The sequence below is a fragment of the Spodoptera frugiperda genome, chromosome 1 (genome assembly GCF_023101765.2).
Source record: "Spodoptera frugiperda isolate SF20-4 chromosome 1, AGI-APGP_CSIRO_Sfru_2.0, whole genome shotgun sequence".
NCBI lineage: Eukaryota > Metazoa > Arthropoda > Insecta > Lepidoptera > Noctuidae > Spodoptera > Spodoptera frugiperda.
Genome location: NC_064212.1, coordinates 7,505,865 through 7,524,431, shown reverse-complemented (window position 1 = coordinate 7,524,431; position 18,567 = coordinate 7,505,865). Strand labels below are relative to the sequence as shown.

The following is an 18,567-nucleotide window of genomic DNA, read 5'->3' as shown; positions in this document are numbered from 1 at the left end:
ACCAGATGTTCTTTTTCTTTTTTTTTTCGTAAATAGAATTTTCTGGTCCATTTTGGCTTACTTAATTGGTCACGATTGGTCTCTGGTTACGTGATTTTAAAATCCAAATGCCATTGGGCGACCGCGGCACGTCATACATACGTGTCATATGTATATTGTTATACGATTTAACACTTAAATTCTCGTTAGGGCATTGTTGTTTGTTGTTGCACATATTTTTAATGTAATGGAATTCGTGGTCGTGCCTATGTTTTCTCTCTTGTTCATTAAATATCACATTCATCTGTACAGTCAGAGTCAGAAGTTATGCTTTTTAAATCAATACATGTTAAAAAAAGAACAAAACAGTCCTTATCTTAAGATTTTTAAATCCCTTGAACATTTACAAGAGCTCTCTATCTTCAATCGAATCATGTAAAACTACTATCTAAAATCTTTGAAGCAGGTACACAATATTGTTGTGAAGATTTCATCTTAATTTATTTATCTTGTGAACACAGAGATCAATGGCCTACCACGTGTTCAAAGTAAACGTAGATACCAAAAAGATAAGCAGCATACAAAATATTCCTGGAATTCTTGTGTGTATCTTCCTAGATACTTACGTGTGAATTCCAGGAATATTTTGTGTGATGAAACATCATCCTAATATCCTACTAATATTATAAATGCGAAAGTTTGTCTGTTCTTTACTCCTTCACGGCAATACGCCTAAAAGAATCAGAATAAAATTTAGAACAGGGGTAACAGGGATCTGGAATAACACATAGGCAACTTTATATCCCTCGGGAAGGGCGAAGCCGCTGGCAGAAGTTAGTTTTGATGTTCGAGGAATGTGTTCAGTCTGTGATTTGTACGGTGATTTGAAATTTATTTGGTAGAAGAAGCAATTATAATTATTTTATTAGGAATATTATTATGTAACATTTTCTCTCTCTTATCAGATTTTATGAAGCCTTTTTTTCTGAGAAAAATCATCCTTTCAATTCTCCCGCCAAGGGTGAGGCGAGGGGGAGTGTCAGACTCTTACTGACTAAAGACCACCTCGTTCCTACTCCTGTTTTTCGAGCCGGAGCCTCGGTAATCCGCTAGAAAGACCACAGCTCCGGGTCTGGTATCACTCCTCCATCTGTAGTGGTCTGTGATGAGTCTTTGAAGCATGCGAAACGCGGCGCGCCGAACGCAAGGGTCTGGTTCTGGTAGAATCCGCATTTATGGTGGTCGGGGATTGTCGCGTGATCCTCGACGCCCGGAGTGTCTATCGCGTCGGCTGGGCCGTGAGGAGGATCTCACGGAGCTTACAACATCATTATTGAATATAAGTTATTATTTTATTGCTTATTACAGTTCAGGGAAATATAGAGCTTAGTAAGCACAGATTAGATACACTGTATTTGTATAGTATGATTATTAGTTACGTGAATAAATATCCCTACACGAGCATAATCCCTAAAATAGGAAAACCAATCACTGTTTGCTTGACTACAAAATACATTTATATTCATCAGTCGCACTTGTGACGACGCAATAATACAAAATTCTTCAAGGTACCACTCTTACTCGTATTTATTATGCGGAAATAGGAAAGGTCTGTGTTATTCTTCATACAATTTCCTTATAAAATTATAGCCGATAGCAATTCCTGAGGCAATCACGTGCGGAAAAACAGTTATACGACATAGAAAAACTTTTTCCATAAATATCTTTGACGCCATCGGTGGGTGTTTCCGAATAGGCATTGTCTTAAGGGTAATATGAGTTGCTTTACTCAAAATACAGACTTTCAGACATTTACTAAGGTATCGTTTACTCCAAATGTGTTGTTCGCCGCCGACTGTGAGGATGTCGACAACGAACTACGTGATAGCGTATGGGCGGTTCAGTGTTAACGAGATGTTTATTAATATACTCGGAAAAACGATAAACTACGGAATACGCGCTCACAGTCAGCTACCGACAAATACGGTTGATATGAACGATGCCTTAGGCTCAAAGTTACTAGTTTAGACTGAAAACAGATTCTAAATTAGAAAGGAAAAGTTCAGAAGTAACAAACGAACTTCATCAGACAACTTTGATATTTAGATTTTGAAACGTAGGTATATTTGATACAGGATTAAGAACTCTAAGATTCTGAGAATTTGTTCGTTGATTACAAGAAATTGTTTGTTTCATACCAGAACACCTACAAAATAATTGGTATAACAATTTGTTGTTACTGTGTATTACCGTACAGTATATGATAGGTATGTTTAGTAAACTGTTACTGCGTAAAGGCTTCATCAGAGGTAACTAAGCAAAGCACGGGCCTGCAGACGGTGAGCAAGGGTAGCTCGCCACCCCACCAGAACCAGACCCGTGCGAACGGCGCGTCGAGTTCCGCGCGCGCCTCAAAGAGCCATCATTTCACCACAGATAGGGTACAGTAGCCGGAGTTGCGGACTACCTAGCTGGAGACGGAATGGTTTTCAGTAACTAAAATTCTGACACTTCCTCTCACCTCACTCACGGAAAGTCATTGGATGATTTTCCTCCCTCAAAAAAGGTCTAGGAATTGAACAGGCAGTCTTGTAGTTTAAATGAATTACTTTCAGACTATTTCTCTGTACAGCTGAGCTGAGCAATGCAAAGGGTTGTCATGCGGTAATTTATTGTGCGCAGATGGGCCCACAGATTACGTTATCAAGCCGTTTAAGTACTTAGGATTTGCGGTACTTAACAATGAGGACAAAGAACAATTATGTAAATGAGTAATGTAGACATTTTTGGTAAAAGGTACATTGACACCAGTTCACTTTCTAGTATTTTATGATGCCAACATATCTTGAACGACAAATGGGTGAGATAATATTTGAGAAAGAGTGAGAGAAAGTATTTATTCTAAAAAACAAGTGTGGAATAGATATTTGCTAAAATAAAAACTATTATATATCTTAATATCCTAATTGGTAATTCTATTCCGTATTTCCAAGCAGTTGTAGTTGTGTCTATTGTAACAAAGAGGTAGTCTATTATCTCAGTGAAGATAATCTCCGATCTCTTAGGACCCAAACGTCAGTAAAATGTTAATCGAACGAAGGTACCAGTTGCCCCTTTTCTAAATCTATTCATTTCTGTTTCCAGATTTCGTTTAGATATTTGTACTTTGTTCTCAAATCCGTAGCCATAAAATTCTTTGTTTTAAAATGAAAAGTACCTAGTTATAGTTGTGGTCGTTTTTTTCTGAAATCGGAAAATCTTAAAACTCAATAATAATCTGTCAAAAACGATTACTCGGCGGTTATTTCTGTCATTCTGTGCCCTTAGGTACTTAGTGCGGGTTTGCTTTACGTTGAACGAAAACCAAACGAGAGCGCGCTCTGATAGGCCGGCAGAATGAACCAACCAATCAGAGCGCCGAACGCGTTTTCGTTTCATTTTCGTTCAACGTAAAGCAAAGTCGTACTAAGGGTACTGGTTGAGGTAACAACCTCTATCAAAGCAATGAGATAGTTATTCTTAGAGCTTTGTTTTAGATTCTTATATTGAAAATGAAGTTGGTAAATATAATTCATTCTCAAAAGTAAATATGTCAAAATAGTCTTAAGTGAGTGGGTTGTCTCACAATTACATCTAAAGAGAAGTCTAGTATTTTCGTAAGCAAATAAGAAATACGAAACTAATGTTATTCATGTTTAATGGCATTCAAAATATGTAGATGACGTCTCTTGCAGAACAACGGCCTCATCTTCCCACACATTTAAGGCAGCTGGGGAATCACAGTTGGGTCTCTGAAAAATTAAAGGATGCTGCTGACTGCCTCTCGTTAACAGGTCACTTGTAGGACATACACGGGTCCAGGTTAAAAATTCATACTCATACATATATGGATCCTTACTTCGAATTCGTCAGTGCTGAGGGTTGTGACCACCCTTCTGCATCACCTTCTCACGGAAAATCTTTCTCCATCCAATGTCTGTCTAAAGTCCGTTGTGGATAGTGGAATCAAGTGTGGTGCAGATCTGATGGACTGCAACCCAGAAGTATTTTCCCATCAACTTTTCTGGTCACAATGAGCCTCTCCAGGTTATTTCCATCCTTTGCAATGTGACCAAAGTATTCAAAGACTCTGCGTAGGTACTCAGACTCAGATGACTGTTGTGAAACACGTATTACACGGGGGCAATTTGAAGTTTGTCCTAAAAGCTAGTTTGGTAAAATTACTCTATGAAAACCGAAACTACAGCTTCAAATATGTTAGATACATCTGACGTAGCGTTTATGAAATTGTTACAGCTATTTTACCGGTGTCAGCCAAACGTGGACCAATTTGAAATGGAATTGGTATTTTGCCATTTACTTACATACTTGTATAGCAATTGTTGAATATTTATGATAAGATTTTGTTGTGTACAATGCAGTAGGCTATATAGTATTTGTTACTAATGGTACTAAATAACTAGGAAACGTTTTACTTTACGCAACTTAACTAATTACTAAGGCGCTTGCTCTTGAAACCAATCTCAATGTCAATGAAATTTCAATCCAATAGAATCTCAATAATTATTCAATGTCAAAACTATACAACCCCGATCGTAACTGTTAATGACGTTCAGAACACGGAATACAAAGCCAAACTCAAACTATTTGGTTCATCTACGCAATACGGATGCAATGGGTGTTAGTGTTGCAACTGAAGAGTACCTCACAATATCAATGTCGTTCGATCGGAATTTGATTCAGGAGTAACCATTTTGGTTTCTGCACAGTCATAATCAATTATTGAACTTGTACATTGCTAACATTACAGTAGAATTTTTGTGGTCTTGGGATTTTTTCGAATCTTCGTTTATGCTTAAGGCAATCAACTATTTTATATCGATACCTCAATTGGTAAACCAGCTAACTCCTTATGAGCAAATTTTTCAGGAAAAACTTTAAAACTCTATCATATTTTTTGTTCCATACATATTTAAGAAAAATACGAAATGTGGAGTTGGCTAGTTTGCCAATTAAGGTAACGATATATAATAATTATTAAAGTAGTTTACAAGTCTAAAACTGGTATCGTTAACAAACTAAAAATACTTTCTTTTACTATTTAGCATACTTTAAAATGACGAAATTTAATGTGGATGTATCTATTTATAAATTAAATACTCGTGCTAACCTGTACATGATCATGTAGTATACAAGCACATACTGTTATTTGTATATAGATAATACATATACGGTATATTAACAGTTATTCTCAAAATCCTACCGGAAACAGGATCCATATTGTTGACAATGTCCCTGAATTATATTTGTTAAGTTAATACAAGAAAGCAATAGCTTGTGAATAAAACAGATATCCGCCTACACGTTTTATGATCATACTAAGCTTTATTTACATTTGAACTTAGTCCATACTAATATTTTTTAAATGGCAAAGTGGGTTTGTTTGTTTGTTTGTTTGTCTATTATTCACCGTCGCCATCGCAACAGAACGAGTTTATGACATAATTTTTGGTTTCTTACAGGCTGCATTTGTTACCTAGCCGTACTAAAATGGGGGTAGAAAGTTTGTATGGAACATTCTGCAATTTTCAAGAAAGAAAGCTAAAAATTGGTGTGTTGTGACTAATAATAAATTGTGCATATTTTTTTTGGAAATCCACCTTAAAACCTATAAAGCGCGTGGGAAGCCGCGGGCTGAAAGCTAGTTGATATTGTAATAAGAAGTCACTTATCCAGACTTCCTGTCTTCGCTATACGTATTATGTTTGGTGTTTTTTATGTATAATATTTCACACACATTATAACACAAAGCCAAATCCGTTCAGGTTCAGTTTGTCCGTAAGTTTTCGCTAAAAAATTTAAACAATAAAATTGACAATTGTATGTTATAAAGATTGTATTAGAAACTATACAAAACTAAATAGCAAGCAACAAAAGGTAAAAACTAAAAAGCTAACACATAGTTTTGGTCATACGTACTGATAGGTTACTTACCCTGTTGGTAGGTTAGAAACTGGTTGGAAATCGTCTCTCGAGATAAATCACTTGGAATTGCATCGTACAGAGCAAACAAGAGACTGAATTTACTGCGTTCAAACGAACTAAATAATTGAACTTAGTCCTTGACTATAGACTTCAGTCCTTGGTGGCCACGGACAATAGCCTCTCGTGTGCACACGGCTTAAATAAACAAATTAATAACTGCGTGCTCTCTGTACCCATAGTATGAGTTTGCTTTGTGTTTAAAGTAATCGAAATGAGAGCGCGTTCGAAGCTCTGATTGGTTAGTTTATTTGAGCCGACCAATCAGAGTGCCGATCGCGCTCTCGTTTTTCCGAAGCAAACTCGTACTAAGGGAGCTGGTCTATCCAGAGAAGGCGATAAACTTTGAAAAAGATCTTAATAGAAAGAACTTCTTAGAAGAATGATTTCTCTATGAGGGACATCCACTTTAAATAAATGAACGTTATTTAACTTCAAACTGATATGAAGGACTATTTTAATTGTTGAATGACGAGTGCACGAGGCGTTTAGTGTTTTTCTCATAATTATTTCTTTTAAATGTAAAGTTTAAGACACTTTGACCTTTTCTATATTTATTTTGTAAAGTCAAAAAATTCTAGATAAAATTGGCAATAAATACCAAAAATAATGTGTGCAACATAGCAACAAGATTTCAAGAAACTACATGAATTTTAATAACGCTTTGGGAAAATAGCGTACACGAGTTATTTCCTGGTCCCCGTTTTGCCCTTTTGTCAAGTCAACACAAAAAGTTTCGCCGATCAGATTTGCGTTGTACCCAAATCACCCAAAACCTAGTAAATTGACGATTGTCCTATAACTTATACAATAACGTAAATTAAATAATAATATTCGGACAGCGGTTACGATGGCTTGTGCCAGATCTTTGAAAACTTCTAAACAAGTTTGAAACTTGAATAATATAACTGAGGGCTTAGTACGAGTTTGTTTGACGTTTAACGAGATCGGACTGAGAGAGCGTTCGGCGGTCTGATTGGTTGGTTCAATCGAGCTGGCCAATCAGAGCGCTGAACGCGGTCTCATTTCGATTTCGTTAAACGTAAAGTAAACTCATACTAAGGGTACTAAGTTGTATAAAATATAGGTATCTCTGTCTAAAATAGAGGTTTATTGTACCTATCTGAGTTTGAGATTTCGTAGTATTTGGGTTGTTTACAACATTAAGCATTGTTCATTGCTAAATCTAAATAAATGGATTTAATATACCAAATGTGTGATTGCACAGGAGACGTGAATTGCAATGCGTGGGTTCGTAGACTAGAGCTTAAATAGAGATTTAATGCACTGTCTGATCGAAAATTGCTTAGAATATTTTTCTTCAATTTATTTAAATTAATATATGTATGAATATTTTTATAATAAAGTCGTCAGCTAAAAGAAGTGAAAGCTCTACTAGTTTCGACGGCCGGCTGCGAAACGTCGCTGCGTCTGCGCACGCTGCTCATAATGAAGAGTCCCCTTGTGACTCGAAACTAGTAGAGCTTTTCTCTATTAATTTATTTGAATAAGCCGTGATTTTTTTATTAATATGTATGAATGCCATTTTTGCCAACAGTATGTTAAAAGGGACAGTGACAGTATAAAACTTAGTTCTTAGTATATGTGATACGTTTTCGTGATACCTATATTAATAACATTGTGTTGAAACTGCACACATTTCTTTTATTTACTCTTTCTTCGTACTCGGACATTAGTTGCGTAGTTCCTGAATATTACCGAAGCCACTACAAAGAAGAGACCATTCTTTTTTGTGATTTTAAACCAATTTTCCTGGTTCAGATTTCGAAGTCAAGGAAATCAATACGATGCCCTTTGGCTGTTCAATAACAAAGAGTCAAAAGACATGGGAGGATGCGAAAACAAAATTATCATTTCCCTTATCGCGGGTATAAATGAGCCATGTTATGCAATAACCTGTTAACCCACAAAAATATGAATTTTAAGTTAACGCCATCTAGCTGTTGTAGGCTGCTTCCTGAACCCTTAAAAAAATGTTGAGGCATGTACTAAATTTATAAAAACGCCATCTACCAAAAATATGTTCCTGCAGTTTGCGGAACTAGTCTTCAACAATTTTGCAATAATCGATTACAAACCTGTCACGACACGCGCGCTTTTCTTCTGCGACAATTACTTTTAAAATTTTGTTTTCGTTGAATAAGGGGCCTTTCAGTGAAATTTTATGTAAGTTTAGTATTGTGTAATATTCATGAAACTGTGGGTTGTGTGAATTTCATCATTTTACAAGAGTTTTTAAGTACCTACTTGTTGCAACAAGGCACAAGGTAAGTTTTCAGTGTTTGTTTGTAATGTTTTCTCCTGTTCTATGCAGTCAATAACGCGCTGAAGTGGCTTTTCTCATCGTAAAGAACCATGTAATTGTTTTGAAATTAAATAACTTCCCGATAATTACGAAAAAGCTGACAATTTAAATTTGTGTAATTTGTAACTGGTTATTGCTTTAATACTCGTAGTTTAAACGAAACGATTAGTGTATTTATCTTTTTTATATTATTCTATAATTTAATCCAAAGAGAAGCTAATATTATTATGAGGGAAGGTTACAATAACATATAAGAATGTCTATTTAAACTCGTTGTAGGCAGATGATAGTAATTTATAAAAACATTAAAATATTTATTTTTTTAGTAGGTTATTGCGAAATTGCTATGAAAAGTTTTAGGTATGTGCTAAAACCTTGCGTCGTATAATACTTTTGATATTACGAAACTTAAGCCAATAATAAATTATTTTCAGGTATATAACATGAACTCTAGAGCACAGAAGCTTGTCGCAATGGCTCGTGACGAGCATTTATGTAATAAAAACGATGAAAAAGAAGAATCTGAAGAAGAAGAATCTTCCAACAATGGAGCCGTAACAACTTTAGCACAGTTGAAACAGGATTCACATCTTAAGCGTCATAATACTGCTTCACGTTCGTTAACTTATAAACATTTTGAGCGTGACTTAAGCTATAATGATTTAAATGTAAGTAATATAGAAGAGTCTATAGATACTTCTCAGTTAATACATCTGGATGATTTAGACATTGTTCCTAACAACCTTTCTAGTATGTTTAATGATTATGATGACGAAGGAAACGAAATTATCGCGGAAATAGAAGTAGTAGCTTCAACTTGTAATACTGATAACGTGGTTCAAGATTCCATAGATATGCCTGCAACACAACTGACTGAAAATGATAATCAATCGAACATTTTAAACTGTATCGAACAACCACAATCAATTCGTGAGAATGCGCAGCAATTAGAGAGAAATAATATCGGTAGACCCAAGCGCGGAAGAAAAAGAAAAGTAGAAGACCAGCCTAGAAAAGAGCGAAAACGAAGAGCCAATGTAAACGAAAAGTATATCAATGCGAAAGGAAAAGAAGTATTACCAAAAGAATTCGACAGTACATACCATTGTGATTGCAAAAAGAAATGCACAACGATCTTGTCAGTTGATAGCCGGAAACAAGTATTTGACCAATTTTGGTCTCTTGGGTCATTCGAAGGTCGATGTGCTTTCATTTGTGGTAAAGTAACACAAACTCATAAAGCTAGGACGTATACTTCGTCAAATTCAAAGAGAATATATTCACGAAAATATATGCTTTGTGATACCGAAATATGCAAAAAAACGTTTTTGAAAACCTTAGGTATTTGTCAAAGTAGAATCGATGTAGCGATGCAGAAAAATAATAGATCATCTAATTTTAAAGACAATAGAGGAACAGCTAGTGGTGGCAAAAATAAAATCAATGAAGATGACATTAATCTAATAGTGGGCCATATTGATTCGTTTCCCAAATATATTAGCCATTATTGTAGAGGTAAGACTGATAGTCGTTATTTGAATACTGAACTCAACCTATTAAAAATGTACGATTTATTCAAAGCTAAATATCCGACAAATGAAAACCTACCGAGTCTTGCAACATATAAGAAAATATTTTATGAAAAATTTAACCTCAGATTTAAAGCCCCAAAAAGTGACACATGTAAAACTTGTGACACTTTTGCAGCTAACATAAAATCATTAACAGGCACAGAAGCTGAAGAAGCTAAAAAGCAACGAGATTTGCATATTAATAAAGCATCAGAGCTTAGAAAGCAAATGAATGCAGATCTGAATTTGGCGTCAGAAAAAAATACTGTAGAAACACTTACTTTTGATATGCAAAAAACCCATCCACTTCCAAAAATACCTACTAATATAGCTTATTACAAACGGCAGCTAAATTTGTATAATTTAGGGATTTATATAGGAAGTAGCAAACGCTCAATTTTTAACTTATGGCTTGAAAATGAAGGTGGAAAGGGTACTCAAGAAGTTGGATCCTGCTTGCGAAAGTACATTTTGAATAACATAAAATCCCCAGTAACGGATCTAATCTTATGGGCAGATTCATGTGGAGGGCAAAATCGTAGTATTAAGTTAGTTCTTATGTTAATACATACCATGCAACATCATACATCTTTACAATCGATTACATTGCGGTTTCTTTTGTCGGGGCATAGCTTCCTACCAAATGATGCCAATTTTGGTGTTATAGAATCTCAGTTGAAAACGCAACAAAGGCTTTACACTCTAGAAGATTATGCAGAAAGTATTCAGAAGTCAAAGAAGAATAAGAAGTTTGAGGTTTCCAGAATGATACCCTCTGATATGCTCTCTGTCAGGCCACTAGAACAGGCTATAACAAACAGAAAAGTTGACAGTGCCAAAAACAAAGTTAATTGGTTGAAACTGCATGAGATAGTGATAGAAAAGCCATTTCCCTATATTTTGAAAGTCAAAACTGATATTGCGCAAGAAGATGCTCAGATAGTTAATCTTGAGAAGGCAGGGAAAGGCCGTAAGCCTGCGCTAAAGAATATTAATTTGCCCGAATGCTGGCCAAACGGAAAGTCTTTGAGTGTAGAAAAATTAAAAGATCTCAAAGAATTAATGAAACTGATACCGAGAGACGCTAAACCATTTTATGATTTCTTAAAACATACTCCAGGTGTTTCTATTGATGAAGATATAGATGGATATCATGTTGAAGATATTGAACAGCTATCAGAGGATGGAGAAGACTGATCTCTTATTTTTGATTATTTACCGCTGTGATCTCTTATCGATCTCAATTTTGTTGATTTTTTTCAAATTTATAATTATGTTCGTAAGTTTGCTGCATTTTTTGTTACCTTGTTCTACTTGTCCCACTGCTGGAAAAACGTCTCCCCCATTTTTTTATGATTTTTATTAATTAACAATAATATGTCAAGGACTTGCAAAACATTTTAGCACTTAAAAATGCTCTTGTAAAATTTTGCAATAAACTATTTGGGCTTATATGTTTATTTCAAAAATCTTAATATCTTGATTGTAATTTCGCAATAAACAATTCATCATTATTTCATTGATTTTAATTTTCCCTGTAACTCTCACTCTATTAAGCTGTGTTTGAATCACTAGAACACATGATGACCTATTTAACAAGTTTTGGATAAAACCAGAATAGCTTATGAGTATTTTTTGTAGCTGTTAATTTCTTTGAGCTGAGATTTCTCCAGTTTAGGTTTTTTAGGGTTGACACGTTATTGCATAACATAGCTCAAATATGAATGGGCTTGGAGAAATGTGTTATAGGTAGATGTGGTATAACCCATCGTTGTTTACACAGTTGTGACGTCACAAGTAGGTACAGAGAAATCGAGAAGTGAATTACGTATACATTTATTTCAAAAGTTGAATAATTTAATTTCACAGAACCATTATTTAAAACAATTTATTGCTATCTCAATGGCTTTCTTGAAACACGTTTATTTACTTTGTACCTACAGAGTTTTGGGAACTTCTCCAACTGTTATGTTATATGTACCTAGGATTGTACTCCATTGAGTACGCCAGAGGTTGATTTAAAGTCCAATAAATTATTCTATATTTCCTAGGAAATATTTTATACGCGTCCCACTTTAGTAAAAAGTCTTGTGTAGGTAATATGAAATACAATACTACGAGAGAAATTAAGATTTGTATATTTATTTACCATGCAGTCCTGACCGGAGAAATAATAAAAAAAAAATTCTACGTCATCTATTCATCATCGTCAATAACAAAGACGTCCATCTTACGATGGGATTTGCCGTAATCCACGTCTGGTAAGCGACATAGGGATCATAGTGAAGTCACCGTAAATTTAGAAGAAGCTCCTGCCTGTCGCTCGAAGACTGATCGCAGTTTTAAGACACATAGTTACTCCAATATTCGTCCATTACAAAGGGTCGACTACATTTGTCTTTTAAAAGAAGAAATAGAATTCCGCTCTTTACATTCTACGAGTAAGTAAAAAGTATTGAGAGTGTATTCTCAAGAGGCCTAAGTTACTAAGTTAGTAGTTCAAGTCAAACTGCACACTCTCAACTCGGCCGAGCGGTTATATGCAAACACTGGCGCACAGTTCCTACCAACTTTTTTCATTTCATTTTATATGTAGTTGAATCCGCTACACTTCTGCTCTTACTTAAGTTAAAACCTCCATTGTGGGGCCTGAAATAGAAACTAGAAGTGAGAGGGAAATAATATTTTGTTGCGAATCTGCCAGCGGCTTCGTCGTGGTCCCGTTGGATAAGAAGTAGCCTACGTATTATTCCATACCTTAATCTACCTGTGTTCCAAATTTCATCCCGGTCCCTTCAGCTATTTTGACGTTATTGAGTAACAAACATACACGGGTAAACTAACAATCTATAAACATATTATTTGCGTTTGGTACCGAGTCGTGGCTAGTGACCGATCCGTACAATTAAGTTTGTTTTTTAGTGTACCGCAGTAATTTTTGCGTGATGCTTGAACATATAGACAGACAGATAATTTTTTAGTCAGGGATTGGTGTGTGTCCAGTAACCTTATTTCTATGATATTTTCAATATTAGGTTAGATCATGGTGGATTTTTTAAAGCTTGAAAGTTTCTTAGGGGCCATTTTATTTTTATCAGTCTGTTTTTTGTTGTTCTTATATGATTTATATGACTCTTGGAAAATAGTAGAATGTATGAAGGTATTTAATTTTAATACCAATATCATGTTACCCGAGGGAATTTTCCGATACATTGATTTATTTGCTTTGTGATGTAATACTTTTCCTCGTTTTATTTTTAGTATGGGACCGCTATTGAGATAAATCTCTCTAAGCTAGTCAGAGAACGGTGGTCGGAACAAACGCACTCAGCCGTGCTAAAACTAATGATTAGATCCTTTAACAGTATCATTTTATCTACGAAAGCAAAACATAATATTGAAAATTATTGTGTGAACGTAATGTTAATTTTTTTTTTGAGGAGGTTAAATCATCCAATGACTTCTCCCGCCTTAGTTGAGGTGAGAGAGTGTTAGACTATTACTGACTAAAAACTACCCCGTTTCTACTCCCACTTTTTGAGCTAGAGCTCCGGTTAAGCCCCGTTAGGCAGTCCGCAGTTCCGAGGTGAAGGTTCATTCAACTTTCAATTTAATTCATTTTAAAAATAGAAAAAATCGTAGTATATTTTTTCTTTATAAAAAGCCTTACGCTGCACTAAATAAGTTACTTTGTTTATAGAAAAACACGAAAAAATTAAAAAAATACACGACATATTTATGTTCTTGTCATTTCTGATGCCAAGTCATTGACATTTCATTTGTTTTTGGTTGTTGCGAATATGGAAGAAGTGAAGTTTGAATTTAGAAAGAGAATACAACAATATTTAATATTTGTTTCTGTCCTTGCCATTTCGAGTATGACGTCATTGATATGTCAATTGTTTTTGTGCTGGCAACGCAGCAAAAGAGTGATGTATGTCTTTCCTTGTCATTTATGAACTGGCAACGTGGTAATTTTGTGGCTTCGCTCATACATATTTTGTCACATTTTAAAGATTACTTATAATGAACCAAAGCCAATCCAGTTTAGCAAACGTTATTTTACTTTCATTTCGTTAATAGACCTTCATCATAGACTTACTAAAACCGTGGTCTACTTATTATTTTATTGATTTAATTAATTATTAATTCGACAAAAAGTCGAAAGTAGCGCCACACGTTTAAACATTACACAAGACCTTGAGTTAAGTATAATTAAAAGTATCACTGTTGAAGGAAGGTATTCATTACAAAGTCAAAAGAAGTACTTATTATACTCATATTCTTGTATGAAACTTAATAAGTATGCTATGATGAATACTTAATGTGCTCTAATAATAATGTATTACATTATTGATAAGGCAAACGGCTCATCACTGTTTTTAAAGTATAATAGGGATGATGACGGGGTATAAAAATTAAAAATCTATTTAGTCCGTCAGTTAGGTAATGATAAAATATTAGACACGTTTTTTTATTTTGTTATATAATATAACAATACTTAGATAACGCGAATCAAAGCTTCGCAGCGAGAGCAAATAAGTCATTTCTACTTAAAAAATGTAACTAGAGGTGACGTCACGCGATTTTTCATATTGATATATCTTCGAAAGTATTTGTTTCTGTAAGAAAATAAGAAATAGGTACGTGTTTAATCTTTTAAATTAATCTACAAGACGGACATTAAAATAAAATATAGCCATCTACCCTATTGTCCCGATAACAAGAGATTAGAAATGGTTGAACATTTATGAATGAACAGTAATTTTGTATCAGATAGGATTCGCTTTTAAGCCTAGTGACTTCTAGTTTGATAGTGATTATCTACTACTTGTATAATTCGATAATAATCTCTAATTAAATGTTATTGGATGTAATTTTATTGTTTCTTTTTTAAATTTATATGTCATTGTTATGGGCAATGAAAAGTCGATCAAAATTCGAAAACAGATACAGTTTTATCGCTTTTTGGTTGTTTTTTTAAAACTACGATTTGAGCATTAATAGCCACCACGACACTGTAACATTGAAATAAATTATTTTTCTTATTTCCAGTCGCTTATATGGCGATTATTATTCGTTGGTATGTATAAAAAAGTTGTATGAAAACATGTTTAAATAATTTTTTAAATATGCATACTATAAAGTTAAACTTTCGCATTATATTGACATGAGTAAAATGTCTGCAATATTTTTAAATCCAAAATAAACGTACCTTTTAAGAACCTTTGATGTTCTGTGTAGGCGAGTTATTTTCATACAAATAGCAATGATATTATTGTTTCAATTACGTACGTACGTAGCTACATCGGTTTACAACTGAAACGCCCACAGTTTGATTTAATACTCTAGCGAAACATTATCTTCGAAGTAATTGTCATACAATAGAGTTACAAGAAGAATAAGTGACTAGAATCAAAATTTGGTTGTGGTTTGTGAATTTTAATTACCTATTTGGTATTTTTTAAAGTAAGTAAATAATGTTGTAACTGATTTTGTGACTAAGGCACCTAAATAAAAGTACGGTTTACTCACGGAATAATTTGAGAAAACCCTCTACTAGATTCAAGTCACAACGAGACTCTTAAGCAGTTATTATTGCGCATCTAACATTGTCAAGAGTATGAATAAACAAGCATTGCAAACACTTGTCCAGAACAATTAACATAAACAAATATCGAACACAGCAGACACTTTTGAGAACCTAATTAAGAAAAATCAAATACTATCAATAAAATCAATAATAATACAACTTGGGTGTCTTTAAGTTTCAAATCCCGAGTGAACATGTTGCTCATAGGTAGGCGTGCTCCATCGTCGGTCACATCCTTTTAAGTATATAAAAAAATCAATACGTAAGATACTTGGAATGTTTTTATTTCTCGATGTTTTATGTACCGGAAACGGGAAGGATGTTTGTAATCTATCAAACTGTCGCGAAACATGGTGTGGAATGAATACTACCTACTGTACCTACTGTAAATACTCTTCAATCTTCTGTCTTCTAAAATATAATTCAGTAAACATTACCCTACTCACGGCGAATATTGTGTCATTAGTAACGCATTTTAGGGTCCTCGGGTAAAGTGTTATTGGATGTTTTGACTTAGAAAGACATTGGTATACACTTATAGATAGAGAAGGAGAAAGGAAAAGTACCTATTCGACAGAAGACACACACACAAATACAAAGATTACATAAAAAACATACACAAATACTAATATAATACAAAGTAAGAATATAAATAAACTTAAAAGAGTAAATAAATACAAGACAGAAGAAACAGCGAAATAGAAGGTAACAGCGAAAACAAAATAAATACAGAAACGAAATATTAATAAAAACAATTGCGCATGTCCACGTCAAGAGGGCCTCCATCTCAGCAATTATGACAATGATACAGTTATTCGAAAATTGACTCAACAGTCTTAAGGTACGCGTCCACGGGCCCTCAACGTACGCATCGCACGCAACGGATTTTAGTTTGTCTTGTATAGAAACTAATACAACTGCGTCCACTGATCCGCATCGTACGGACCGCATCATCAGCAATGCCTACATGCGATGCGTACTGATGACGTCATGCAGAATGCGTAAGTTGCGTGGGATGCGTAGTACGTACCTAAAATCGTGAAAAATCGATTTTATTTAAAACCAAAATAAATTCGAATCGAATGTCCTTTTATAAGCAAATCCGTTTAAGATAAATAGGACTACACCAGTAGGTAGGTCTTATCTTACGCATTGGTCCTTATAAAGTATTCCCTCGGCTTTCTAAAACGATTTATCTGTGATTACTTTTTAAAAAACTTAACTTACCTTCGTGTACTTAAACCTAACTTAAGTTGTTAATGGGCTTTGTACTTAATAAACGAGTCCGATAAACTTCGAAACCGCCTCTAAGTATTAATTAGCTTCAGTTCTGAGAAAAAAGATTCTAAGTTTTAACTTATTCAGTTATGTATTGTTAAGAATTAATATTTGTTAGATTGCCTGGTACATTTATTCGTTTTAATATCAAATTTCATAGTTAGTGGTATAATTAAAATGAAATTTTAACATTGAATCGTTATTTAGTTTTTAAAGAGAATAGAAGAAAATTTGATAATTTCAGACGACCTAGAATTAACATACACTTTAAAAATTCGTCACAATCTTCTGACAAGTTTTTTTAAAGGATTTTGAATAAGTCAGTTCAACTTTATAAATTGAGATGAAGAAACGTTTTTAAATTTACGTATTTTCTTTATTTTACGTGCCTATGTTACTTGAATAGCATTAGATAGAATGAAACTTTGAATCCAAAAAAGGATCTAGAAATTATACCTGAAAGCCGGTAAACGAGCAGACAGATTTCCTAATGGTAAGCAATCACCACCGCTCATGGACACCCGAAACACTAGAGCCGTTACAAGTGCGTTGCCGGCCTTTTGAATGTTATGAATTTAACCTCCCGTAACCTCACTTACACAACGCAAGCGTTGTTTCACGTCGGTTTTCTGTGAAGCCTTGATATCAAGGCTTCACAGAGACACTCCCGTCGAGCTTGCTCATTCGTGCCGAAGCATGACTCTCCCACACTTAAAACACAACACAGTTTACACAAAATCAAAATGAATGTAATCGAGACTATATAAATAGATGAAGATCTCGTCTTAACTGACTACTCGAAATAAATGACGATCGCTGAATCGGTAATTGGCGACGATACCTATGTACATCGCGTTGGTCGTTAACCGTTCCTAATTGTTTGCGATCGCCACAAATTGAAGACAGATCGAAACCAAATTGTTATTCACTGAAAGTACTGAAAATACGATGTAATCAATTCGCTTGTAAAGAATCTACGCCTAAATCCTTTACCAATAAATTTTCACGTAGGATTTGCCAGAGAAGGGTCAGGTTCTAGGCTATCTAGACTAAATATCCTAAGTAATCGTCTACTGTCTAGGCTTTGCTACCCAAGCGAAATAATCCCAGCTGTCAAGTGTTGGCGGCTAAGGCTTAAATTCCAGTTCATTAATTTTTCTATACGCTGTTGAAGTCTACGATCAAATTGTATGAATATAAAAATCCTTTATTTGACAGCGGTAGAGGTGGAAACGTTTTTATCTTATTTTTTGAGGAACGTGAGGAATGAATTTGAACATTTTAAGCACTGTGAGCTAGACATAGGTATGACACACTAACTTTAATAATGCTTATTATAATTTATAGTAATAGAAAAGATACCAATGGCTAGTACTCGTAAACTGAATTTAAAATTTTTGGCGATTAGACGCAAACAGCTTGGCTACTATTTTATTCAATACAAAATTACTCTTGAGCGAAAATCGATGAGTTGTCACTAAATATTAAAACGACCTTGTTATATCAATTCACCATAATCCGGGGTACAATATTATAATCGTTCAAGAGTTGGGGACTCAGCAGTTTCACAGTGAACAGGTTGCTTCGTGACATCGTTACAAACTTGGTCGTATTAAACTTAAGCGGGGTCTTTATCGCTCCATATATTACGTATTTTGACACGGATTTAAGTGAAACGAATGATCCCCAACATCTTTATGGGTTGTCTGCGGTCATGTCGCGATCGATATTTCAATAAATCGTTTTTAGACCATGTGATACACGATCAAAGGTCGTTT

General features: G+C 34.6%; 1 protein-coding gene and 1 long non-coding RNA gene across 2 annotated transcripts in view; both read left to right on the top strand.

The window, feature by feature from the left end:
• The window catches only part of LOC126910817 (uncharacterized), a 289,873-nt gene that overhangs the window by 246,228 nt on the left and 25,078 nt on the right, over positions 1-18,567 (top strand). The gene's annotated exons all lie outside the window — the stretch shown is intronic.
• LOC118271120 (uncharacterized) lies at positions 7,918-11,432 on the top strand. The gene is made up of 2 exons (XM_035587053.2): positions 7,918-8,309; positions 8,782-11,432. Exon 2 carries the CDS (start codon positions 8,791-8,793, stop codon positions 11,113-11,115), a length of 2,325 nt encoding a protein of 774 aa, XP_035442946.2. The 5' UTR covers positions 7,918-8,309; positions 8,782-8,790; the 3' UTR covers positions 11,116-11,432.